The sequence below is a fragment of the Sminthopsis crassicaudata genome, chromosome 3 (genome assembly GCF_048593235.1).
Source record: "Sminthopsis crassicaudata isolate SCR6 chromosome 3, ASM4859323v1, whole genome shotgun sequence".
Classification (NCBI taxonomy): Eukaryota; Metazoa; Chordata; class Mammalia; order Dasyuromorphia; family Dasyuridae; genus Sminthopsis; species Sminthopsis crassicaudata.
Window position 1 is genome coordinate 258,034,871 of NC_133619.1, and position 26,840 is coordinate 258,061,710.

General features: G+C 35.0%; 1 protein-coding gene across 3 annotated transcripts in view; it reads right to left on the reverse strand.

Moving 5' to 3' along the window:
* PDE9A (phosphodiesterase 9A) overlaps positions 1–26,840 on the reverse strand; it is a 161,587-nt gene that overhangs the window by 88,299 nt on the left and 46,448 nt on the right. For 2 of the 3 annotated variants that reach the window (XM_074300559.1, XM_074300558.1), the window contains exon 4: positions 25,714–25,757. In XM_074300559.1, the coding sequence (XP_074156660.1) occupies positions 25,714–25,757 (44 nt within the window). Of the gene's footprint in view, positions 1–24,173; positions 24,192–25,713; positions 25,758–26,840 lie in introns of those variants that run through there. The other variant, XM_074300563.1, reaches the window with a different exon arrangement.

The window sequence follows — 26,840 nt, forward strand, 5'->3', positions numbered from 1 at the left end:
TTTCAGGACTTAGACATAGCAATACTAAGAATGATAAGAGGAAAGGTGGAACTATTGAGGAATATTTCATCAAATACCAAAATAGGAGAAGTAAATGAAGGAAAAAGCAAGTATGAAGCACTTATTATTTGTTAGGCACTGTGATAAGCACAGGAAAGTGCAAATGCATGTAAGACAAACAAGGGGCTTATATTAAAATGGGGAAGACAACCTATAAAGAGGAACTAGAAATCAGAAAGGATAAGCTTGTTTGCCACAGCATAGTATAGGATTGGTCAGAAGTATAGGATTGGTGAAGTGTCTTGGTTTTAGGAAAATTAAGGTGAAAATCTGTTTTAACCCAGGTTATCTAAGGCAAAATCTAAGTTCCACTGGGAGGAGGATGAAGAAGATGGCTAGATTGTACATGATATGCTTTGGAAATGTCCAAAAAGTTATGTAATGACTTAGTTATAGTCAAGATAATGTGAGAGCTCTCCTATCAGAGCCCAGTATTCCAAGGACAGAATCCATGTTCAAGTAGTAGGGGAGTGAAGAAGATGGTTAGAAGATCCTCAAAAAAGTAAGGGAAAATTATATCATTATCTGGCTGATACATGCGGCAGAAAATATGAACACCTGGTTCTTCAATTAGTCAATCAATCATTTAACTAGTATTTATTAAATATCTACTGTGAGCCATGAACTATTCTAAATTCGAGCTTAACAGCACGGAGAAAACAAAGGGCAAAGAAAAATTAAAGGCAACAAAAAGAAACGTGCTAAAAGAATATAGAAAACAAAAAGGTGTCAAAAATTCTAGATTTCTTTAACAATTGAAAACAAAAATAAAAAGATTAAGGAAATAGCAAGAGACAAAGCAGTAGGGAGAGCAAAATAAACAATTCAATTCCACATAAAAACTGCTACAGAGGCTTAAAAGGTAAAAAAAAAATCAGAGTAAAGAAAGAAACTAGGCAAGAGGATGTAGAAAATGTCTGGTCATCTACTTGGTCACAAGAATTCCAACACAATATAAATACAAACTGAGTTTAATATGAAAAAGAAAGTTTATATTTCATTATTATTATGAAGGGCAGAACAGTTATAACAAGGTTTCACACTCAAGTTTCTTTGCAAAACTGGAAAGCAACAGAACTAAGTTCCATGATTGTTGGCTCAGAGGTTTCACAGTGGCAAATACATTATTATTAAATCACTTTACTAGCTTCCTCCTCAGATGCATGTGAGTTTTCTACCTTTCTTAGTTTGCACAGAGTAAGTGATTAATAATCCTTTTTTTAAAATTCATTCTTAACCAAAGATATGATCAAAGGAGAACGTCAGTGATCACTATAAATATAGACCAGTTACATGTTTATGTATTTAACTTAAATAATGAAAAAAATGTATTCCTAAAAATATTTTACAAACACTTAAATAAAACAATATATTGTCATACAAGAGAAAATGTACACCCCAAAGTTTCATGAGTATAAAGAAAAATAATATCAATTCATTAATTATGGGCCAAGTAAACTGCAAGTACCCTAACATTTCTTTATTGACTATTAGAAAGTCTTTGACTCAATTCTGCATTCATAATGTACTACAAATATGGAAACTATATATAAACATATTATGGCATTTGCATATATATTCAATAAAATGAACATACTATATATAATATTTGTATGTAGTTCTTATTATATAAAATTATAATATGTATTAAATATAAATATATAATAAAATGCTATTATACTTGATTTCTACATGATAAATTGGTTTCTATTAAAACATGCTGCCACCAAAATGTGAAAAATATTTGATATTAAACATGTCATTCTTCAAGTAAAGATCACCATGATTCTTTCTAGCCCTGAATTTCTAGCTCTGATACTCCTGAATAGAAATGTGTAATAATAAAGGTAGTAACAAATTCAATTGAACACAGCATCTCTATTTATCATGTTGTTATGTTTGTCATCCAAAGCCTCAGGCCCATTTGGAGTTTCTAGAGGCCAATAAAGGCTCAAGAACAGTTTAAAAAATCTTAAGTCTGTATGGTGGAGGAATTATATCTCTTACTATCCCTTGACCTGAATAGGTGTTTTTTGTTTGTTTGTTTGTTTGTTTTGTTTTGTTTTACAACTTATTTAGCTCTAGGATTGTAACTGGATAATTTTAATTTCAGGAATGCAAGAAACATAGCATAAGCACTATTGAAGGAGGAAAAAAAAAGACTAAAACTGGAAGAAGCAAGAATAAAACAGCAAAGAATGCAGTAGCCACTTGAAGGGGTGACTCAATAGGGGGGGAAAATACTGGCAATTCTTGTTTCTCTACTTCAAAAGGATTGAGTCATGGATCTAAAAATTCTAGTTCATGTGGTGGATGATGCCACATATCTATAGTTCACAGTAGTACAAAAAGGGGATCATGAGCAGGAACAGGACCAGGAATATCAGAGCCTTAGCAAATAAAGTGACATATATAGTTATTTACCCTCATTATAAGTCAGAATCATTTATAGTTGGGGAGCTAGGAAGTCATTACTTTCTTCTATGCATCCAAGTGACAGGGTCAATACCAAGAATTACTCTCTACCACTATTCACTTTATCTTCTCTGATCCACCATTGTGACTTCACCTCCTTCTTAAACTCTTGAATACACAATGAAACTCTGCAAATATAGAATCACTGAGGTGCTTGCTCTTCTTTGATTCAGGGTGCTGTGCTCTATTCCTGAGATCAGAGCCACCCACATAGCTACAATTTGTTCTGGAACTTGTTCCAGGCACAGTATCAACTAAGACTATTGCTCACATCCATTTCTCTTTACCCTGGATATGTGAATATTCAGAACTAGTTAGTGGTTGATAGAATTGTCAAATGGCATCTATTTCTTCACTGGCTCAGGGATCCCTTGAGATCTCTTTCTGTCCAAGTACTTCCTTCCCTAGTGTGCTGGCATGACCCACTTTCCCAGCCATTCTATTCTTGTACTTCTGACTGGATCCCATTTCCAAGATTCACAGATCTCTGTCTTCTCTTGAAGTTATTCTGAACTGCATAAATGGCTCACTGTAATTTTTTGTGTGCTTTCCCAATCATAATTCAGTCTGCTGTGTTGTCTAGACTTTTGTCAATAATATAGGGGGCAAGGGATTTCCAAATAAGATTCTAAAGCCTCCTCCTTGATTTTGCTTCTTGGTATTATTATGAAAACAGTTTTGAGCTTGTGTATCTCCTAAAAGGATTTTAGTAACTATCATAAATCTTTGCATCAACTGTGAGAACTACTGGCTGGTTTCCAGAATTTTTGCTATTATTATTCAATTGTTTCAGTTGTATCTAACTCTTCATGACCTCATTTTGAATTTTACTGGTAAAGATACTGGAATGTTTTGCCATCTATGTCTCCAGCTCATTTTACAGATGAGAACACTGAGGCAAACATGATTAAGTGACTTGCCATATCACAGAGCTAGTAAGTATATGAGGTTGGATTTGAGCTTAGGAAGATGAGTCTTATTGACTCCAGGGCAGGTAGTCTATCTACTGCACAACCTAGCAAAAAACAAAACAAAACATAAAAGAGAAGAAAAAAAAAAGCAAAAAACAAAAACAAAACAAAACAAAAAAAAAAAAACCCAGGCAGAAAAAACCCTCAACCCCACAAACAAACAAACCAACAAAAAACTCCTTGAGACTCCATTTGGGATTTTCTTAGCAAAGAACTAAAGTGGTTTGCTATTTCCTTTTCCATTTCATTTTGTAGACGAAGAAACTGAGACAAATAGGGAAAATGACTTGCCTAATATCACTTAGTGTCTGAGACTGGATTTGAACTTAGGTGGTCTTCTCTTTTTTTAATAGCTTTTTATTTACAAGATATATGCATGGGTAATTTTTCAGTATTGACAGTTGCAAAACCTTTTGTTCCAACATTTCCCCTCTTTCCTCCATCCTCTTCCCCAGATGGCAGGTTGACCAATACATGTTAAATATGTTAAGAACTTAGGTGTTCTTGACTTCAAACTAGGAGCTTTATCCACTGTGCCATCTAGCTCAAGGCAAAAATTTGCAAGAAAAATTTTTGGAGTAAACCCAGTATTTAAAGGAGTATATATATCAGAAGTCCATTCCTTTGGATAAGTTGGGAAAAAATGAACTGAGACCTTTACAAATGGTAAACTGGGTGGAGGGGAGGGAAGAGAGCAAGAGTGAGAGACAGAGAGAGACAAAGAGAGACAGAGAGATAGAGAAAGACAAAAAGAGACAGACAGAAACAGAGAGAAAGAACAGACATCTCTTGTAAGGTGAAAGTGACCACTTTCAGGCAACTTTCATGTCAGAGTTGAACTCTTAAGCGTAACCTATTCCTGTCTATTATATTAGAAAATTCTTGAGAACAAGCAGCTTTGATTAAATTTTTGTTTACTTTGATCATCTATGTGGTTTGTGCAGAGGCATACAAAAGGGCACAGTTAAATAGTGATAATAAAATTTTTAAAAATTATAAGCTTTTCATATTCTAAAGTGGATTCAGGGAAGCCTGATTTGGAAGTTTTTCCAGTATCAGAGAAATGGAAGAAATGATTAAGGCAGAGTAGCAAGTAGAAAGGAGTGTTCTTATTTCATAAGAACCTTCTGTCCACTGAGAGAAGAAGATGTCATTGAACTTGGGTCTCTAACTCCCAAATCCTTATAGTGGAAAGGAAAGCCCTTATGCAGTCATCTTGATTTACAGTGACACCTGATGGTTGTACCTAGAATGAGCATTTCCTCTTCAATTTCTCATGAATCCCTCTCTTCCTTCAATCACCAATTTTTTAAACAAAGCTTTTCCCAGTTTCTCCAACTGTTAGTACCCACCATATCCAACTTCTTGTATTTAAATATATATTTGTATTTTTTGTTTTCATACTTATATATGTGTGATATGTCCTACATTAGAGAATATGTTGTTGATCCTTTGCTTTTGAAAAGATTTAATATCAAACTCCCCAAAGGGATAGTTTTCATTCTTTGTAATTGTATCCTTTGCACAGTGCCTAACATCTAGTCAGTGCTTTGTAATTGTTACTTGACTGTATCCTCTCATTGAATGTAATCTTCTTTGGAGAAGGACTATTTCCTTTTTAACTTTGTATCCTGAGGATTTGCACAGTGCTTTGAGCATAGTGTGTGTTTAATAAATGTTTTGTGAATTGAATTAAATTATATTTTGTGAAACAAAAAGATAAACTTTTAAACAAAATAGAATTTTATAAATAGCAAGTGTACAATTATTCCCATACAGAAAAATGGCAAGTAGGTTTAACATAAAATGGTCTTTCTGGACACATACTGGGATTTGACTTGTTTTATATATATATGTATGTGTATTCATTGTTATATACCTTTCTATGAGTGTGTGTGTGTGTGTGTGTGTGTGTGTGTGTGTAATGTATTTATGTGTTCTAAAACTATTACTTTTACAAATAGTAACTCATTTGATCCATACCACAACCCTGGAAGGTAGGTAATATTATTATCCCATTTTTATAAATGAGGGACCTAAGATAGACATAGATTAAGTAATTTGCCCAAAGTCAATGATCGTAATATATGTAAGGCTCAATTTGAATTCTCTGACCCCAGATCCAGATACTTATTCCTCTCTAGTTTTTCATAACATGAGACTCTTTCCTAACTCTCCTATCAACTTTATTCTTCCTTTTCTGTTTTCTCATCCATGTTATACCCAGTAATTATAGATTTTTCTCAAGAGCTAACAAGTAGGAAGGAGAAGTTATGGAAAGAATTATTAAAGGACTAATTAATTTCTAAATCTTATTTTTTTTTCTTCCTATCTTCATGATATTTCTTTTAAAAAATATTTCTATAACTCCACTCATACAACTGCAACCCTAGTTTGGGACCTAATTATTTCTCTCAGTCTCATAACAAGTTTCCTTGCAGTTCTTCACTATTCACTGAAGGAATTGAAAATGATGAAGTTTGGTGTCCCTTGATTCCCAGTTAGGGAACCAAAAATGATGAGGTTCGGCGCAGGGCAAAGAGTTGTGGAAACCCCTGGTTAGAGTAGGTCTTTCATAAATGAATTTACAAACCTGAAAAGTTAGACTGGCAAAAGAAATTTATTGGCACTGGGAAGTCAGTTTTGCAGGCTGACTTCCTTAGGGGCAAGGTCCCGACAGAGAAGTAAGGGTCTACCAGAGAAGTCCTGGCAAAGAGAGAGAGAAAGTTCCTAGGAGAGAAATCCTGACAGAGAGAAAAATAAGGGTATAGTCCTGTTAGGGAAATGTGTGAGAGAGACAAAAAGAAGTTAATGCTGAAAAGAAAATTTTTTTCAGTGGGCAGAGAGTCCGTCTCATGCAGCTAGGCCAAGGGAGGTCCCTTGGCCTGGCATGATTTTCTGTTTTGGCCCTCTGCAAGGAATTGAGCCCAATTGCCTCTTTTTATAATTGAAACTTTGGCTAGAGGCTGGGGCAGTTTGAGTTGAAATAGGAATAGAGAATTTTCCAATTGAATGAGTAGCCCTAGATCAATCTTCAACTCAATAGAGGGTATAATCAGTAATGAGTGTTATCAATGGGGGTGTGCTGGTCTAAGAGAATGAAACTACTTGTCTTGTTTCCCTGAGGCAGATCTTTTGCAAAGGGAAGGGTTCTAGGGGAGAGAGAGAGAGAGAGAGAGAGAGAGAGAGAGAGAGAGAGAGAGAGAGAGAGAGAGAAAGTGTGAGTGTTAATTTCAGGGCTTCCCTTGTCAGAAGTATGCACTATCCATTCTCTTCTGTTCCCCTCTTGTAGAGGAGTTGTAGAATTTTGTTTATGGTAGTTCAGTTCTGTTCCTTGAGCTTTTCTTCACTTATGTCTTTATATGATACTTACATTTTTATCGCCTTTGATGTAATCTCTCTATTTCTCTCTCCTTCCCCTGACCTCTCTCTCCCTTTCTTTTCTCCGTTGTCTGTTCCCCCCACTAAATCCCTTCCTTGGATCTCCTTTCCTTCTCCTGACTGGGCTGAATCAGAATCTTCCTCTTTTTATATGGGGGATATATGGGATAAATTGAGTGAAGATCTCTCATGGGAATATGGCCTTGAGACTTTGCAATAATAAGCTGAGCTGTAGCTAAAAAGCTGCAGGTGTTTGATTGTCTTGGATGAACAGCTATCCTACTGCCCTCCCCCCATTAGTATTTAAGTACTTCTTTTAAAGGTGATGATGGCTTTGGGAATTCAGGTAAGAGAATTCTCTCATCTAAGACTATCTGCTTGTATAGCAGTTTTCTAGGGAAAATTTAAGAGTTTTTATTTACTAATATTCCTTTGTTTCTGAGATAGACTGCCATGTTTAGAATGTAAGTCTATACTCTCCCAGACAATGGCAGGAAAGAAGGGGATTCTGTGTTTAGGGTCTATTTAATCTTGGGTTTTGCAGTTTGTTCTTTGCACTCACCTATTAAAACCTCATCTCTTAGTAGTTGCCCTTTCTCTTGAGATCATAATAAATCCCTTTTTGCTTTTCTTACCTTGAAAGGCTGTTTTTTTATGGTTGCTACTGTCCCACACAGGGAGAAAAGGCACAAAAGGTATTTGAAGGAGGGTTTCTTCAGGTCTCTCAGGTCATGGTCAAAAGGCAGGTTTTTTTGGGTTTTTTTAAGCATCCCTTTTCTTCCTCATATTCATGTGACTAGGCATGACGAGTGTTCTATAAGAATCTCCACAGTAGAGATATATGTGTATGAATTCCAAAATGAGACCCAGTCATAAACATTTAAGTTAGCTTGTGCTGCTAACCACAGAAACTGGCAGTAGGGGAGAGTTGTTGAGTGAATGGTTTAATATTAATACATTTTTGGTGTATTAATTTATAATGATTTTATCTTGTCTGGTGATGTAAACTATCCCTGTCAGGAAGAAGATCATCTGGAAATTATCAGATAAAACCAGTTTTCAGACTATTCAGTTGGTACAGAATGATTGTGAAGATGGAATTCCTTTGTCTATCTCTCAAACCTCTATGCATCTCTAAACAATTTGCCTTTTCCTTGTTAATTACATGCTCTCTCAACTCTTTCATATTGGTCAGTTCTGATGCCTATTTTATCTCTTATATTGTCTGTAAACTCTTCTCCTAAATAAACTTTCCTTTTGTTAAAGAGGATGGCCATTATAAATTTATATATGTTTATTTCAAACTAGATATTGCTACCTCGACCTCATTATGGGTTCATTCTTCTTTATTCCAGAAATTTAATTTCTAATTGGTACATAATTCCTTTTTATTTATTTTTTGGAATAGTTACAACAGTCCAGAGAAAATGAATAATCTACTATTTTGATAGTAGTTATGTAGAATAGAAGTCAAAGCTAAATAATTTTAAAATGATTGAGGGATTATCAAGGAGCCCAAAGAGCATACCAATTAGCAACTTTATTGCTTATTACCCAGTTTTGGCTTATTGATCCATCTTATTAGTGACATAAAAAAAAAATCACCAAGAAAAAAAATAACTAGTGATCCACATATTTACATTCCCAATTGTATAAAAATTTTATTGAAAATATTCCACATACAGCCCTTTTTGTACTGGCTAGAAACTGGAAAATGAATGGATGCTCATCAATTGGAGAATGGTTGGATAAATTGTAGTATATGAATATTGTGGAATATTATTTTTCTGTAAGAAATGACCAGCAGGATGAATATAGAGAGGCTTGGAAAGACTTACATGATCTGATGCTGAGTGAAATGAGCAGAACCAGAAGATCACTATACACTTCAATAACAATACAATATGAGGCTGTATTCTGATGGAAGTGGATATCTTCGACAAAGAGAAAATCTAATTCAGTTCCAATTGATCAATGATGGACAGAATCAGCTACACCCAGAGAAGGAACACTGGGAAATGAGTATAAACTGTTTGCATTTTTGTTTTTCTTCCCATGTTATTTTTACCTTCTGAATCCAATTCTTCTTGTGCAACAAGAGAACTGAATGGTTCTGTACACACATATTGTATCTAGGATATCCTATAACATATATAACATGTATAAGAATGTCTGCCATCTAGGGGAGGGGGTGGAGGAAGGGAAGGGAAAAATTGGAACAAAAGTGAGTACAAGGGATAATGTAAAAAATTACCCATGCATATGTTCTATCAATTAAAAGTTATAATAATAAAAAAAGAAAAGAAAATATTTCACATACACAATGAATATTCTTCTTGCTGTGGATATTAGAAAGAAATGGAGGCTCCTGCAATTAATATTATACAGTAGATAACATTTTGATTTAGCCAACAATTAACTGGAAAAATGTAGGTAATAAAACAAACCCGCAATACATATTCTTATTAAAAACTGATTCAGTATGTAAATACATTACTTGAAGGTTCTCCACCAAATGGATATCTTCCATGCATGTGTCAATATTGTATTTTATTTAAGAGCTCTCATATTGGGACTACATATTAATTTAGGATGAATAAGTATTTTGCTTTAATTTATCATTGTGCAAGTAAGTAGCTATTATGTAAATTTGTTTTTTCTAATAAATATGTCTTGAATTTGATAAACTACTACTAATGAACTGTAGATATGTTCCAAATTTGGTAAACAAATAGTATGCACTTGCCACTGATTTTAATTTTAATAATTTTTTTCATCATAAATTCAGATAATTGACCACTAATCAGAATTTAGATATAACTTGTACACATACTTAGTCAGAATCATAAAAACCTGGAGGTCCTGGTCATTAAGCTACTTTTTAAGTGGCTATCAGAACTGACTTCTAGTTCCCTTCGCTCAGGGATTTGAGCACCCTTTTTGCTTGATAATGCAGATAGTTGAAGGAGAATTGCCAAAATGCTACCTCTACAGACATACATGCTTCTGGCTAGACAGAGAGGAACTTTGTCAGGGGAGCTGATATGAAAGGCACTTACTGAAACAAACTACTTTTCCTCTTTTCCCCTTTCCCTTCTCATTCCATCATATTCTCTTACTTATAGAACTCTAGCTCTCTCATAATGATACAAATTTCTTGGCTACCCTTTTCAGTGTTGGTCACACTTCACTCATATTCCCAAATTCACTGGTCAAGGAGGGAGAACTGAATTACTCATTTCCAGACTTTCTCTCTACTACCATCACTTAGTAGACATTCATTCTTTAAAGTTCATTTAATACATGCTTATCACCTAATCAGGTTTCCAGTAGCTCTTGTCAGATCTCCAGGACATTTTCCTTCTTTATTCAGTGAGTTCTGTGCCTGGAAGATAGATTTTCTCTCTTCCCCTAATTCTGGACCTCATATTATATAACTTCAATATATATTTTGATGAGAAGTATTTGTAAGAGAAGCATAGTTAAGATGGCAAAGTGCTAGGAGGAAATACAGCCTAGTTCATTCACTATGTCTCTTCCACAAATTTTTATAAAGTACACCAGACTGAAGATAGCAGAATAGCTGGAAGAAATATAACAAGTCTTTCTCCTAAATCTCTGTCCCCCATCAAATTTTCTAATTAAATTTAGAAAAAGTACCAAACTGAATCCTGATAAGAAAAATCAAAGAAAAAGTTACAATGAAGCTTTTCCCCCAGTCTATATCAGCATAGGGAGATAGAGTTATGGAGACAGTGGGAAAGCAGGTTTGGTCAGGAGCAAAACTGCATGAAGTACTCTAATTCCCTGAAAAAAACAAAACAAAACAAAAACAAGGGGAGGTCCCAAGTCATGTAGATCATCAATTTGCATGCAACAGAATATGAGAAAAGATGCCAGTTTGCAACTTTATTGCTTACTACCCACTTCTGGCTCATAGATCCAGCATAGACTAAGGAGGGTTTTTATGCCCTAGGATGGTAATTACAGCAGCAGTGTGGTTCTGAAAATGATGTAAACTGAGTTCTTTGTGGGAAAAATGATGTAACCTTTGAGGGGAACCCCAGGTACTCTCAAACTCTGAGAAAGCATACTTTCATGACAAGCCCTTCCCAAGTTAAGCTGGGTCATTTAATTGGAGATCTTGGTCAAATCACCCTCTATTGAATTTTTTTGGGGATGGCCTGGATCTCCTTCCAGGAATTCCCAGACCGAAAAAAAAAACCTTCAAAATTTTATTCAATTGGAGATATCTGTCTGATGGTCCTTTATTGATTAGTCCAGATAGCTGCCAGCCCCAGGCCAAGATGTATCCCATATAATCATGGATTTATCATCCACCCCTTGCCAATTTCCTCATTAAGAATTTGCCCACTAAGAGAACTCTTTCTTATTGAACAATAAACTTTCCTTTTCTGCCATTCAGACTTTTCGGGTTTGTGAATTCTGTGTGGACCTGTGTGGACCTGTGTGGACCAGAGAGGATTCCTCACCCCAATTCTCTTCATACTTTAACATATTTAACATATATTGGTCTACCTGCCATCTGGGGGGAAGGGTGGAGGGAAGGAGGGGAAAAAGTGGAACAAAAGGTTTTGCAATTGTCAGTGCTGAAAAATTACCCATGCATATATCTTGTAAATAAAAAGCTATAATTAAAAAGAAAAGTTAGATATGATAGACTTTTGGAGAATACCTCCATCTCCTGCTTGTCCCTTTGATCTCTACCCTTTGGAGGAAAGAGGGATAGTGAAGTAAAGCCTTCCATCTGACCATGTTGCTCCCTTTTCACATTGCATTTGCCTCTAGCTTTATTGCCAACTTAAATTAAGAATTTAATGATGAACATTCTTATATTTTATCATATCTTTCACTCCCCAATGATTCTGAACCTCTGAAGATAAATTTCCAAATCCCATTCCCCACTCTTCCCATCACCTAATTCCTTATTCTTATCCCCCGTCAACTCTCCTACACTAATGTTTCATCAAACATCAGCCAGTTTTCTTGGAATGACCATTTCATGGGCAACAAAGTTTCCTTCTTCTTAAATTTTTTAATCTCTCATTCCTTCCATCTACTAGATATTACTGAAATCTATATATCCCCAGGTGACAGTCTCCCTGGCATTCTTTCCAGTACAGGCTGTACTTTCACTTATTTTCCTCAGCTCATTAGTCAAGACAAGGGAGTTGAAATATTTCTTGTTTCACATTGCTACTTCCAGGTTCTTTCCTCACCTCCATTAGTCTGTGACCTTCTCTTCCTTTGAATGCTATTCATATCTACCACCCAATCAATATCCTGGTAGTTATCTACTGACTGCTTCTCTCTCTACCAGATTACTCTTCTTTTTCCTCAGTGAGTTCAGTGTATGACTCACAATTTCTCTCTTCTTCCCAAAAAGGAGGGTTTTTCATCTATACTACAACCTACAATTCTTTGATCCCTCAATTCTCTAGCTGGTCAACTCTTTAGCATTAGCCACTTCCTCTTTTTGACTCTTTATTGTCCCAATCCAACTCCATATTGTTCTTTGTTTTAATTCCTAGCTCACTTATATTATTGATTATATTCTGGTTTATGACCTTATTATTCATCTGAAAGTAATCTCTTCAAAGTTACTGATGATTGCTTAATTGCCAAATCCAATTACCTTTTTTTCAATCATCATCTTTCTTGACTTCTCAACAGCCTTTATCACTGTCATTCCCCCTTTTCTGCTTGCTATTTTATTCTCTCCAGTTTTTCATGACATATTTCACTCTTCACTATCTTTCATTTTTCATATTCAATTAGTGGTCAGTCCCTGATGATTTTACTCTCATAAGTTTTCTCACATGCTCTTCACATTTTTTCTCTCTGACACCACCACCCTAGTGCAAACCTTCATTAATTTACACCTGAAGTCTTTCAGTAACCTGCTGATTGATCTCCCTGGCTCAAATTCCTCCCTACTCCAACACATTCTCCAATCAGCTGTCAAATTGATCTCCTTAAATGCATTCGATGTCATTTTCTCTACTGAACAAACTCCAGTGCCTCCCTGTTACTTTTAAGATCAAATGTAAAATCCTATTTAACTTTCAAAGACCTTCATAAGTTGTCCCTTTCTTTCCTTTTCAGTTTTCATACATACTTTATATCTCTCCACATACTTTATATCTCTCCACATACTCTTTGGTCCTGTAACACTAGTCTCCTTGCTCTTCTTGAAACACAATATTCTATTTCCCAATTTTGAGCATCTTTATTGGCTGTCCTTCATACCTAGAATGCTCTCCCTTCTCATCTTTACTTCCTACATTTTCTGATTTCCCTTGAGTCTCAGTAAAGTCCCACCAGTCTTAGTAAAAGTCCCACCTCAGCTCACATCCCAAAATACCTTTTCCAGACCTCTTTAATTTTAATAATTTTCCTATTAGACCAGTTTATTATTTTACATTATAATAATAATTATTATAAGATCCTATTCCCAGTTTATCCTGTCTGTATCTTTTTTTTTATACATAGTTGTTACATGCGACCTCTCTCAATAGACTGTGAACTCCTTGAGAGCAAGAATTACTTTTCTTTTATCTTTCTCTATATTTCCAGATCTTGGCACAGTACCTGGCAAATAGTAGTTGCTTAATGGATTAATTGATTAACCTTTAGGAACCAGGCTGTGTTTTGTTTCTGGAGGGATTGGTTTATATTGCTTTGTATGTATTGATTAATGAAGTTTGATTGCATGGATTGGGAAGTGAAAGTCCAATTGGTGTTAGTATTTGTCAATAAGTTAGTTTGAAATATACACCATGTTACATCCCATTTAATAATATGAAGGGAGCCATAAGGACATCCACTGTAAAATAAAAATTGAAAATATTCTATATATACCATGTTTCTGTTTGTGGATAACATTGAATGGATTTAGTTAAACCCTAGAACATTTCAGTCTTTTTAATGGGATTCATAATTATTCAAAAGCATTTGGTCTGACAATATATGAAAGAAAACAATCATTGATATATAGCTGGATGGATAACCTAGCAACGTTATTTATGAGTATCACCATCTTTCTCTATCATTTCTCTATTCATTTATTACTATCACCTGTCTTTATCAATCTATTTATTTATCTCAAATACTATAAATTGAGAATAAGTGAGGCTCTGAATTGAATAGTATAGTAGGGTAGATTAGATTACCTTTAATAATTTGCAAAGTAATTTCATTGGCTCTAAGCCCCTTTTTGAAACAAAGAACTTTCTTTTTAATATCACTATTGTTCCAGTGATGTTTTATTGCTGAAAGACATGGAAAACTATAGTCTCAGAAGAGCTGCAGTAAAGATGGCTTTGGAGAGAATATGATGGGGATGGGCAGAGTCACATGGGTAGTATATATCAAAGGTAAACTGTGAAATAATATTTTTATAGTCTTCTTGTTATTACAATATGTTGCCTCAGCATATGAACTACACAAATTAAACCATGACTTTCCACTCAGCTTTGCTTTCTCTGTAAAAACTGTTTTCTTCAAAAATATTTTCCTTCTCATGTCATGATTATTTTAGGAGAATGACTATAAAGTACCTTAATAACTTGTACTCATTATTTTATACTAACATTCTTATTATTCAAGATGTTTTGAGCTGTTAACAGTGAACATGAACAATACAATCCCTTATGGTTTAATTTGAATCAGTTTTATAAATTTCCTGTTTCTCCTGATGGTGGAAACAGTATTCTAAGCTCCCCAATCCCAATGCAAACTAATTGTTCTTTAAAAGGTATTGAAAGTATCTTTGAAATTTACTTTGATTAAAGAACTAATATAGACTACTACTGTAGCTTTATGGCCCACTGGTACAAAACATCTAGACCACAAGGGATTGAGATTTCTTCTTCAGGTTTGTGGCCATAGCTCAGTAACATTAATAATAGTGGAAATTGTACTCAGTTGTGCTTTAGCCTGTATTGGAAGGGTAAAAGTCAATATTTTTGCTCAACTAAATGACAGCTTTTCTCTTGGAAAGGATTCCCAGTCACACCAAAAGTTTGATAGAGCAAGTAGGTTGTACAATAAACTGATGAGCTTCCTATTCGTGTAAGATCATTAATCAGCTTTCTTTGTGCAGTAGAATAACTCATCCAGTTAAATATAGCAGAATGTTAGTCATTGGTTGTATATTCTAGAAGAGTTATATAAACCAAATATGTACATTGGGGGTGGGGTGAGAGGAAGGGTTGCTATTACTAGTAGGAGGTCTCCCTTAGAACAGTAATAAATTTCTTTTCCTTTAATTTATTTGACCTCTAGTCAAGTAGATCATCTGGTGAGCAAGATTCTCTCTGGATTTCTCTAGGAACCTAATAAGAAATTATCCAACAATGAACATCCTTTACATGCTCTGAATGTCCTTCTCCTGTCATAACTAAGTAAATCTCTGCTTGTTAATTGTTAAGTGGATTCTGAGTGTTTTGTTTCATTCCAATTTCAGACTTAAATTACCAAGGAACTGGACTGTCAAGTCAAGCTCATGATATTTGTCAATAGTTGTGCAAGATTAAAATCAGGGATGAACACATTGAAATGGAGTTGGATGATGCAAAAGGTAAATCCTAGGTGCATTCCTTTCTTCTGGTATAGCATCTTGAAATGCTGATTTTTCCCATTTTTCTCTGAGGAAATGGTGAATAAAAATGCCTGTGACTTTTTAGCCAATTGAAAAATGTGGATATGTTCTATGTCATTAAGCATTATACCCTAAAAGACCTGCAATAAACTGCTGATAATTGAAACTGAATTCTCCTTTTTTGTAAAATAGTAACCTTCAGGCTTATTGGTTGTCTTGATTCTGAGCCTTCCAATCTGGTTTCTTGAGTTTCCTCCACATTCTATTAAAGAATTTCCTCAAATCTCAGTTTTCCTTGTGATAAGAAAAACTCTGGCTTAGGCTCCATCTTGAACTTCCTGATGTCATTTGCTTGAAGCAAGCACATCATGTATCCTGCTGTTTTCAAAATCAAGCTTGAGACTTGAACCACAGTTCCAGTTTTTTAACCTACTAGGTTCCTGTTTTTCCTCATGGGATAATATTTATCTTCCCCTCCTGTTATCTATAAAAGTCTACTGAACACTCCCCTTTAAATTGCTTATGCAACTGAATGCTATAAAGGACCCAATGATATTTATGTAGGACATACATTATTATAGAGATGGTTATCCAGTACCACCTTTATTCTGGGTGAATAAATGGAAGTAAAATCTTTCTTTGGCTTGTGCTACCTTATTGGCTAGTTGATGAATTCATCCAGCACCTTCAAAACATCAGGAAGGAATTGAATTTGAGGAATGGGAATTTTTTTTTTCCTTTGTTGTAAAAAATAAAGACTTTCTTTTTTGGAAGCAGTATGATTTATAGTAATAACAAATTGTTTTTAGGGAAAGTCCACCTAATTTAGAAACTAATAGGAAAAGTCCACCTAATATAAATTTGACAGTGTTGTATCTTGATGATTTAAAAGAGAGAACATTTACATTTTATTAGACCTAAGATCCATTGTTGTAACTTGATTGGATTAATTGAGTGTGTTTTATCTTCAAAGAATAATTCTACTTTACTGAGATTTGTGTGTGAATGAATGAATAAAGAACTCTGGTTTTCAATGGTTTTTGGTGACCATAATTATAACTTATAATACCATAAACATAATCTTTAATATCAACCTACCTGGGAAGGCAGCCATTACATTATAGTACATTATGATTCCCTATAGTAATCAACAAATTGTTTTTAGGGAAAGTCCATCTAATTTAGAAATTAATAGAAAAAGTCCACCTAATATAAATTTGACACTATTATATCTTGATGATTTAAAAGAGAACATAATACTGATGTGGGCGTAGCCCCTTTAAGATTTCTTGTACCTTTGATTTACAAGATCTGGTCAAAACCCCAAGGGGAGAGATCAGTATCTGAGCCAGTTTGGGCTTGTACCCAGCGCCCTCCCCTAGCCCCCAACCCCGGGCACCGGATCTGAGCTGGCTTGGATAACCCAACCCCCAACTATCTGAAAAGCCCACCAAAAAATCTAGCCTTCCAGGAATCAACCTGAGCTCCGCCCATATGGCTTCTTCAAGCAGATAAAAACAGCAAAGCTAGAATCATCATTGGTCAGAGTTGAAAGATGCCAGCCAAGTTGCTTTGCATCAGAGACCCTCTGTCCCCACCGCTGCTGTCGGTGTATATCTTCCTCTATCTAATGCCTTTTACTAACCAGACCTTAACCTTGCTTCCAAACCTTGCAATAAACATCTTTTTACCCATCTAGGTTTTCGACCCTGTATATTCATTTACAGGGGACTCTCGCCCCCACTATACCTGATTTAACTTTGTATCCTTGTGCTGAATCCTAAGGGGGTTGCAGGGGAGCTCCATGTGACTCCCTGTGCCCCGAATCCTGCCACTAGACCTCACTTAATCCTATTGAGGCATATACCTCTTTATTAGGTATTTACCTCATCATGTTACCTCATCAATACCATAAATATAATCTCTAACATCAACCTCCCAGTGAAAGCAACCGTTTCATTACATTACATTATGATTCCCTACACTAGACTGTTGGACTTGTTAGGCAAAGAGGGAAATTTTATTCCATTGTACTTCTTCAGAAAGGAAGAAAACACCACTCTTTCCCTACAATTATCTGCCTGAATTTGTTACTGTGTGGGTACCTTCCCCACTTCTATTTTTTTTCAGCTACGTTACAGCTTGATAACTTGAAAAGTCTCCACACTTAGGCTGAATTCTTAGGGTCGTTAATCTGTCTGAACTTCTCTCAATGATTAACAAATTCTTACCCAGTCAAACTCTCTCCATCCATTTAATGGTTGCCCCAGCAGTCATTATTCAAACTGCACTTCAAGTTCTATACTTCCCACTCTTTTATTCCTATCCTCCTCAATCCAACCCCTCCCCAAATATTCAGCTCTGATGAGATCTACCCCTTCTATTGTGTTCTTTGGAATCCTTATCCTATCGTTTAAAACAAACAAACAAACAAACAAAAAAAAACCAAACCTGGTTTTTACCTTGAACATTTTCCTTAATATGCTTCTTTCATGTTTTTATACTCCCTGAACCTGACACTCTCCCACTGATATAGCTTCTCTGGTCACCCTTTCCAAGTCATGCTCTTGACTCTTTACTACTTTCAGACTTTCCTTCTACTGCTATCACTTAGCAACATCTCCTTCTTTGAGGATCACCAATCTACACATAATGCTAAACTTCATACAACGATGGACATAGCTTTTATCTTTTGATTACTCGTGAGTGTTTCACTTCCATGTTTATAAACTATGAAATTCTTTTATCTGATAACAAGCATTTATCATTGTTTCTTTTCCTCAGCCTCATATCCCACAATCCTATTCACCATTGTAATCTTTTACTCCTCTTCCCCTCTGCTCTTTTCAAGATCATTTATCTGCATTTGTTACATTGTCCTCCCTTCTCCATCTTGATTCTTTTGATATCCTCAAGTCTCTTGCCATTTTATTCTGTTGCCTAACATGTCATTCTAAACCCTAACCTTGAATTATTCCATACATGATTATATTGATATACTGCTAACTTAAATTGTAGAAAAAAACACAAAACTTCACTGACTAGGTCCACTGACATATGATATATTATCTCAACTGAACTTTCACAATTCTTTTACTCTTCCTTGACTAATTTACTATTCCATTTACCACAGATTCCTACCACTAGGAACCTCTAGTATGAAGGTAGGATTTGAGGGGGAAAGAATATGAATCAGACACTGAATTCATTAGGGAGAGGAGAGAATCTTGGAGATTGGTAGGTAATAGTTATTGGAATCTTAATTGGGTATTAAATATGTATTGAGTGAATATTAAAGGAGGGAAGGTCACTAAGTGATGGCAATAGAGGGAGAATTTAGAAATGGCAATGGGGACGAAGAGTATTCCAAATTCTTTAGCATAGCTATTAATGAAGAAAGGATATGAAATTTTGAAAGTAAAACCATTGCTGGAAAGGGTATCTAGTGCCATCTGGAAGGTACTCTGAAATTCCTTTTTCTGATAATACAATTTTATCATTTCTTCTTTTCTTCTGTCTTATAGCAATTAACCTTATTCATCATTTATATTGTGATCTCAGGGTGTAAGAGAAAGTAAAATGGTTAGTACTGTCCTATATCTTTTCTGCTCTTTGTGAATAAACTCCATTCAAAGGAACCACAACAGATGCTTCCATTTTTTTTTTAACCTCTCCTAACACTTTACAATCTAATTTCTGACCCTATCATTCTATCAAAAATTTTCTTTCCAAAGATTACCAGTGATCTCTTAATGGTGAACTTCAATGGCTTTTTCTCAATCTTCATTTTTCTAGACCTGTCCATAGCCTTGACACAATTGATCACTCTGGGATTTGTTTGTTTGTTTGTTTGTTTTTACTATTGTTTCTAGGTTTTTCAGAGTACCACTTCCTCCTGGTTCCTCTATAATCAGGCCATTACTCAGGTCTCTTTTATTGGATTCTCATCCAGATCATCTCTTTGGAATGTAAATGTCTTATAGTTCCTGAAACCTCTTCTTATGATATTATCAGCTCCCATAGATTTAGATACTAACTCTTTATTGATGATTTGCAAATTTACCCATCTTGCCATAATCTCTTAACTGCTCTCCAGTTAATTCAGACATCTGGAACTGACTGTCCAGTAGATATCTTAAACTTAACATATTCACAATTAAATCCATCCTCTTTCCCTGATTCCCCCAACTTCCCCAATGAAATTATAGATGGCAACATTCTCTTCCCAGTCCTTTGGACTGGGATATTATCCAGATGTTATTCAGATGTTAACCCATTTTTCCTAAATTACATGTTTGATCATATCAACATTACTCTGGCTCACCTTTTCCCCTCCTCCCCCACCTCTAATACCCTCAATAAACTCCAGGAGCTGCTTATCATTTCTCTATTTGGCATTCAAAGCTCTTCATGTTCTAGCCTCCTCCTACCTATCCATTTTTTTAGACTTTACTTCCCACCACATACACTTTCATCCAGTGACAGGGGTCTTCTGGCTGTTCCTCAAATATAATTCTATATCTTGACTCCAGGCATTCTCTGGTTTACCCTCACCCCTATACTCTCCCTCCTCATCCCAGCCTACTACCAGATAAGATTGTTAATCAATAGGTAGAATCAATAGGTAAGATTGTTAATCCACTCTACTTTAAAGCTCTTGTTCTGGAGTTGAATCATCTTGATTGAGATATAGTTACTTTAGACTTATCAAGTCTATTTTAGCTAGCTAGATCAGATCATACATCACAACCAAATGAGCTAACCAGACAAACCATTTTATCATCTATCCTATTTCATCTTCTTTAGGCATGATAATCAATTACACCATTGCTTTTGATATGTTCTCCCATTTTTTTCTCTCCTATCTCTACTTTGGTGTACAATTTCTTTTTTCTTTTTTTTTTGTTTATTTCTTCTTCTAAGATTGTTAAAACACAATAAGAAAACTTTATTCTTTTTTAACTTCTTTTTAAATTTGATTCTTTCTAAGGCCTCCCTGAAGACATTAGGGTTGAAGAGACATATATAATTAAAATATAAATTGTTCATTTTTATAAAGTAGTTTCTGATTGTTCAGATGTATTTTACCTTTTTGTGTTTTTCTTGATTCCAATATTTGTATTCAGTTTCTACTCAGTTCTGGTCTTTAAGAATGCTGCTAAATCTTGCCTGACCCTGACTAGCTCCTTAGTCCTTGAACTCTTTTTTCCTGGCTGTTTACTTTATTTTTCTTTTGACCTAGAAGACTTTTATTTTGATTATAATGTTCCTGGGAGTTTTCATTTTTAAGCTTCAGAAAATAACTTTCTGTTTTCATTTTTTTAAATTTTAATATGTAAAGACACTTGTTCTCTTATGATTTCTTTAAATATGATATCCAGACTTATATTTAATCACAAGTTTCAGGTAGACCAATGATTCTCAAATTCTTTCCTTGATGTATTTTCCAATTTAGTTCCCTCCTCCTCCTCCCCACCCCTGTCCAGGTTAGTTGTCTATGACAAAAATTGGTTTGTTTATACTTTTATTTTTTTTTCCATTTTTTGATTTTGCTTTAATATTTTTTTATTGTCTTGTGTAGTCATTAACTTCTGTTTGATTTATTCACATTTTCAATCTATTGACTTAGTATTATAGGATCAAGGTTCTTCTCTCTCCGTTTTCCCTAAAACTGGGATTAGTTTTCCCTAAAAGCCAACAAAACTTTGTCTGGGACTTGAATGGCCTCTGCCTCCCCTGATAAAGCTTACTGATCATGTGAGGGCATGCCAAGTCCTATCCATGTGGACTCAGGCTTTCTTTAACTTGGCAAATGTCTAGAAAATAGGTGAGTTAGTTATTAGACTTTGCTCTGCTGACCAGATGGGTTTCCATGGAGACAAAGTGGGGGAAGGTAGAAACTATGTCCAGAGAAACTAAATGCCACTGTATTTTTTCCCCCATATTTTTACTATGTTAGGGCATAAAAATACCATTTTGTTATGTTCAAAGACTGTCCAATGACTTATTTTATTCCAGAACTGAACTTGGATTAATAGGATGCTAGCATTAGACTTACTGTAAATATTTGGCAAAGACAGCAACTGAAATGAGAAATGATGGCTTATATATGTCCAATCCAGAAACATCTGGAATAGGAAGCAACCACAAAAAAACAAATAAATCAGTATGTGCTGAAAGAGGTTGTCTAGGAAGATAAAGGTTACATCCAACTTTTTTTCATTGTTACTAACCATCCTGCAGAGAAATTAGTCTGAAAATATGTCAAAACTAACAAATGAACTAGTCCAGCTCATTGGCAAATAGAAATACAAATTTTAACTTTAGGGATTGTGCAATGATAGATGAAGGCTACATAATGGAGATGGTAACAGACTACATCTAGGAACCTACTATATGGTCTCTGTCCCAAAGATTCCAGTTCTACTGCATTTCTTTGAGATTGGAGCCATGAGTCAAGAGAATGAAAGTGGAAGTGAAGAAAAGACTTGGGGACTCCCACTGGTGATGGAAAAAACTAATTTTATTAATGCTCACTAGAAAGTTGATTCCCTTTATTGAGAAAGCAAGAAGGGCTTTCCTAGTGAAGAAACTTCGGAAATTTCATGAATAGTTCAAATAGAAAACTGATGAAATGATGAAGCTCTTTAAGATATGGTCTAAAGGAGCCAGCGCTGAAATGTTCTACACAATTCATTTCATAGACTTCAGGAACAATCTAATGTCTGAATTTTACAGTTTCATAAATTTATTGAAGCTTACATAAAGGATCACTCTTATTGCCTTCTTAGGTACTTAAGATAGGAGTTGTTCACATTTGGCTCCATAAAGATGAATTTTCATTGTAGCTGTCTACTGGGAAGGAAGGGAGTAAATTTAGTCTTGGGATCCTTTATCACAAAACTATTCTGATGTGGACTGATCATTTGGTGAAATTTGAACAAGATGTTGAGACAGCCATGGCATGGAAAAATGCTGCTGTCAATATGAATAGGTGCATTGATAATGATGGAGGAGTCATGGAGTCCACGAGGCTTCCAGGTGGGCAGAAGTCAATGATTGTTGTGTCATCTCAATTGTGTCTTACACTCGGTAACCTCCTTTGGAGTTTTCTTGACAAACTTACTGAAGTGTTTTTCCATTTCCTTCTTCAGTTTGCTCAGTGACTTGCCTGGGATCATACAGCTAGTAAATGTCTGAAGCCAGATTTGAAGGAAGAGAAGTTCACCTGACTTTAGTCTTGGCATTCTATTTACTGTGTGATTCCTGAAACATGGGGGTAAGAAAGGAATTGATTGGTAGTCCTCATGGATACTAGCAAAACTTTATAGGAAAATTCTGTACCCTGGCAGTAGATGCTCTTGAATCATGTCCAAACTAAAGACAATCTCTAAAATCTTAGGCTCATTTGGATCACCCTGGGGAGATTAAAAAAGGAAGAATATGGAGAAAAGCATATTACATATTTTAAGGAGACAGAATATATGTGAGACCTTTCAGCAACTTCTATGTGTTACTATGGGTAGGGGAAAATGGAAATCCTTATAGTCAACTGAATTGTAGTTAACACTGAAAAGAATATTAAGTGTGAAAGAAATTTCATTTCTAGTGATGCAGATGAAGGAAGTTGGAATACTTTGTTATACCAGCTCCTGTAGAGAGCCAGAACTCTGGAGAAGTATACTTGAAAAAAAAGGATACTTACAACAAGGTGTTAACTCAGGGGAATTTATGAGATGATGGTTCTTTAGTATACATATATTTAGTACTTAGCATGGTGATATAATGGTTCTCTAGTTCACACATATTGAGTATGTTGTAATGATGTAATTGTAATAGAGTATTTAAAAGCTAAGAGGACTGGAAATGAGACATTCCATTTTTGACCATCCTCCTGGTGGCTCTCCTGCCTCCTTGCACTCCTCCACTAAGATCAAGACTAGGCCACAATAAAGACTCTAGACTCTACTCCTGACCATTCTTGTGATGTCTATCCTGCTGATGAGACCAAGGCCCATCCAAAGGACCTCCAGAAAGTTAGCCCGAACATTACAACCATGTGTTATCCTTATAGGAAGACAGATAGTGCCTGATATATTACAGTGGGCTATAGAGAACTGAACAAACTCAGCATACCCATTCCTAAAGCTGATTTTGACTTCACCAAAAATTGTAGAACAGCTAATTCAGGCCTAGAGTAAGGAAGGTAGGGAAGTATGAAAGTCATTGACCTTACCAATGCTTGTTTCTCTATTCCTATGGTCAAGACTAATCTGGGAAGGTGTCATCTATACCTTCTCCATGGTTACTTGATCTTTCCTTCATAAAGCCATGTTATAGTAGGCAGATACCTGAAACAAGTCTTTCTTCCTGAAGGCACTGATATATTCCACTACATTGATAATATAATATTGGCTGAACCAGAAGAGGCTATGGTGGCAGAAACCTTGGATCAGATAGAAAATAAAGGATAAGGGTTGGAAAATCAACCCTAAAAAAACCCAGGGTTCACCTTACTCATTCAAGTTGAATATAATAATGAATGGAGAAGGCTTCAGATGGTTCCAGGCATAGTCCAGAATATACCATTGATACTTGCTTTCCCACTACTTAATAAAAAAAGCCCAGAGATTTATATGACTCTTCAGATTTGGAGTACTTACTATTCCCATTTGAGTATCTTGATGGTAGTCATTTACCAAGTCACCTACAAATCCACCTTTTAAAAAAAAAGTGGGGCCCAAAGTAGGCTATAACCTCAAAAGTTATAAAGACAGATATATAATAGTCTTTCTTCTTAGACTATTATGACTCTGCAAGGCCAACATTCTAGAAATTTTTTATCATAAAGACTAGGCTGAATAGAGCCTTTAACAATCATCAAAGAGTGTTGTTAGGCATGTGGACCTTCAAGTTCTTCAAGGTAGCCAAGGTAACAGAACTTTTGAAAAGCAATTGCTTGATGGAATAGAGTTAATACTAAACAGAAGACATAGGGTTGAACAATCACCTTTTTTTCCCCTATACTTTACAATTATATCTATTGTCATTGGATTTCAATAAATCAAGTCCTGATTTATAGTATTTGCAAGTCTGAAAGTCTAACAATTGATTTTTGCAAGCTGCTGTGAACTAGCTCCAAACACATCTCTGAATATAACCTTTCTGAGGGCAAAGATTACCTTTTTGAATTTGGGTTCCCAGGATTTAGTAAAGTACCTGGCATGCTGTGAGATCATACAAACAGGAGTTTAATTTAATTTATCATTTACTATTTATCATAATTTAAGTATCATTTATTTTTTTTTAAATCTGGCCCCTTTCTACCTCTTTAATCTCCTTACACATCTTCTTAAAAGACAGACAAGTATACTTGCTATTCCTCCCAATTAAATCTTCACTTCCTATTTCTGTGCATTAGCAAAGAATTGGCATTGGATGTTCTTCAGACTTATAATGCTTTCCTGACATCCATGCCCTTATTGCTTGGAGCTCCCAACTTTCTTCAAAACTCAGCTTAAGAACTATTTTCTGCATGAGGCCTTTCAGTAACCCTTTACTTATTAGTGTCTTTCCCTTCACAGTTACTTATTATATGATTTGTATATCTATTAGGACAGGGATTGTTTCAATTTTTTCTTTGTATCTTCAGAGATTAGCACAGTAATAAGCATCTTGTTAAATGCTCAATTCTTACTCTTTTGTTGATTGATTTCATTTGTATTGTGAGAATGACAATCAAAAGATGGCCAATTAGATGCTAAAATATGTGGAAGGCTTTAATCGTTCTGGATATAAACTTCATATAAGGTTTATGTGAAAACATTAAAAGGACCACACAGAATGAGAAGGCTTAGAAAGACTTCCACTTAAAAAGAAAAATTATTCACATCAATGGACATGTAAAATGTGTCCATTGGGCAGGGACACATAAAAATGTAAGTATATAGAGTAACAGCTAATCTAAGATCTTCATTTACAAATTCATCATCAACATAGCTAAACATAGGTTAAATCATTTTTTTATCAAATCCTGTTATTTGTCAGTTTTGGTTATTGATTTTTCTACAGAATATTTTTATTTACATATTTTACATATCAAAAGTTTCCATGGATTTAGATGTATATTTAAATTCCTGAAAGAATATATTCCAAAGTGTGGCATTATTCAAGCCCTTTTGAAAAATAAAAATAGGAACTTACCAGAGAATTGTTTGATGGCTACAGGTCTCACTTTGTAAGGAGTGCTGTAAAAAAGAACATAGTTCCTTTTTTATTGGCTCATAAAATCTTATCTTATGTTGAGTATAAGAGATTTATACTTAGTCAGTTAAAATTCAACAGACTGAGAAGTTGCTTAGGAAGTTCTGATCTCTTCTACTGATGAATTCTAAATGTTTTAAAATAATTGTTAATAATCATTCATGAAACTCATAAATGACCAGCAAAACAATATTGTACCAATTTTAGAACTGACCATGTTCATTCAAATGTATCAGTTGAAGTAATTACTATATGGCTTTTACTTGACTTCTTATAATCCCAGGTTCTAAAGGTAATCCAAGAATATGTTTGAATATTTCTTATTTAATCATTAAAAGTGCTAACACTTTCTCATTAAATAGTCACCACTTCAGTTAATTGAATACTGATTTGTTAGTACACTTGAAAAACAACTTTTGTTCAGCCACTTCAGTAATATCTCTGACTCTTAAAAAAAAAAAAAAAAAAAAAAAAGCTTATTTTCAAAATATATGCCAAGATAGTTTTCAACATCTGATCTTGCAAAATCTTGTCATATTTTTCTCCCTCCCTTCCCCACTACCTCCTCCAGACAGCAAGTAATCCAATATGTATTAAACATGTGCAGTTCTTGTATATGTATTTCCACATTTATCATGCTGCATTAGGAAAATCAGATCAAAAAGGGAAAAAAATAACAAACAAAAGAAAAAACAAGCAAAGAAACAACAACAAAAAAAGACGAAAATACTTTGCTGTGATCCACATTCAGTCCCCATAGTCCTGAGTGCAGATAGCTCTCTCCCATCACAAATCTATAGGAATTAGCCTGAATCAACTCATTATTGAAAAGAGCCACATCCATCAGACTTGATCATTACATAATCTTGTTTCTGTTTATAATGTTCTCTTGGTTCTACTCACTTCAATTAGCCCAGTTCATGTAAGTCTCTTCAGGCCCTTCTGAAATCAACCTGCTTATCATTTGTTACAGAACAATAAAATTCCATAATATTCATCTATGATTGTCAAGGTCCTGTCGTCTCTAATTATAATCCTTCTCTGGGAGGAGATCTCTTTTCTGTAAA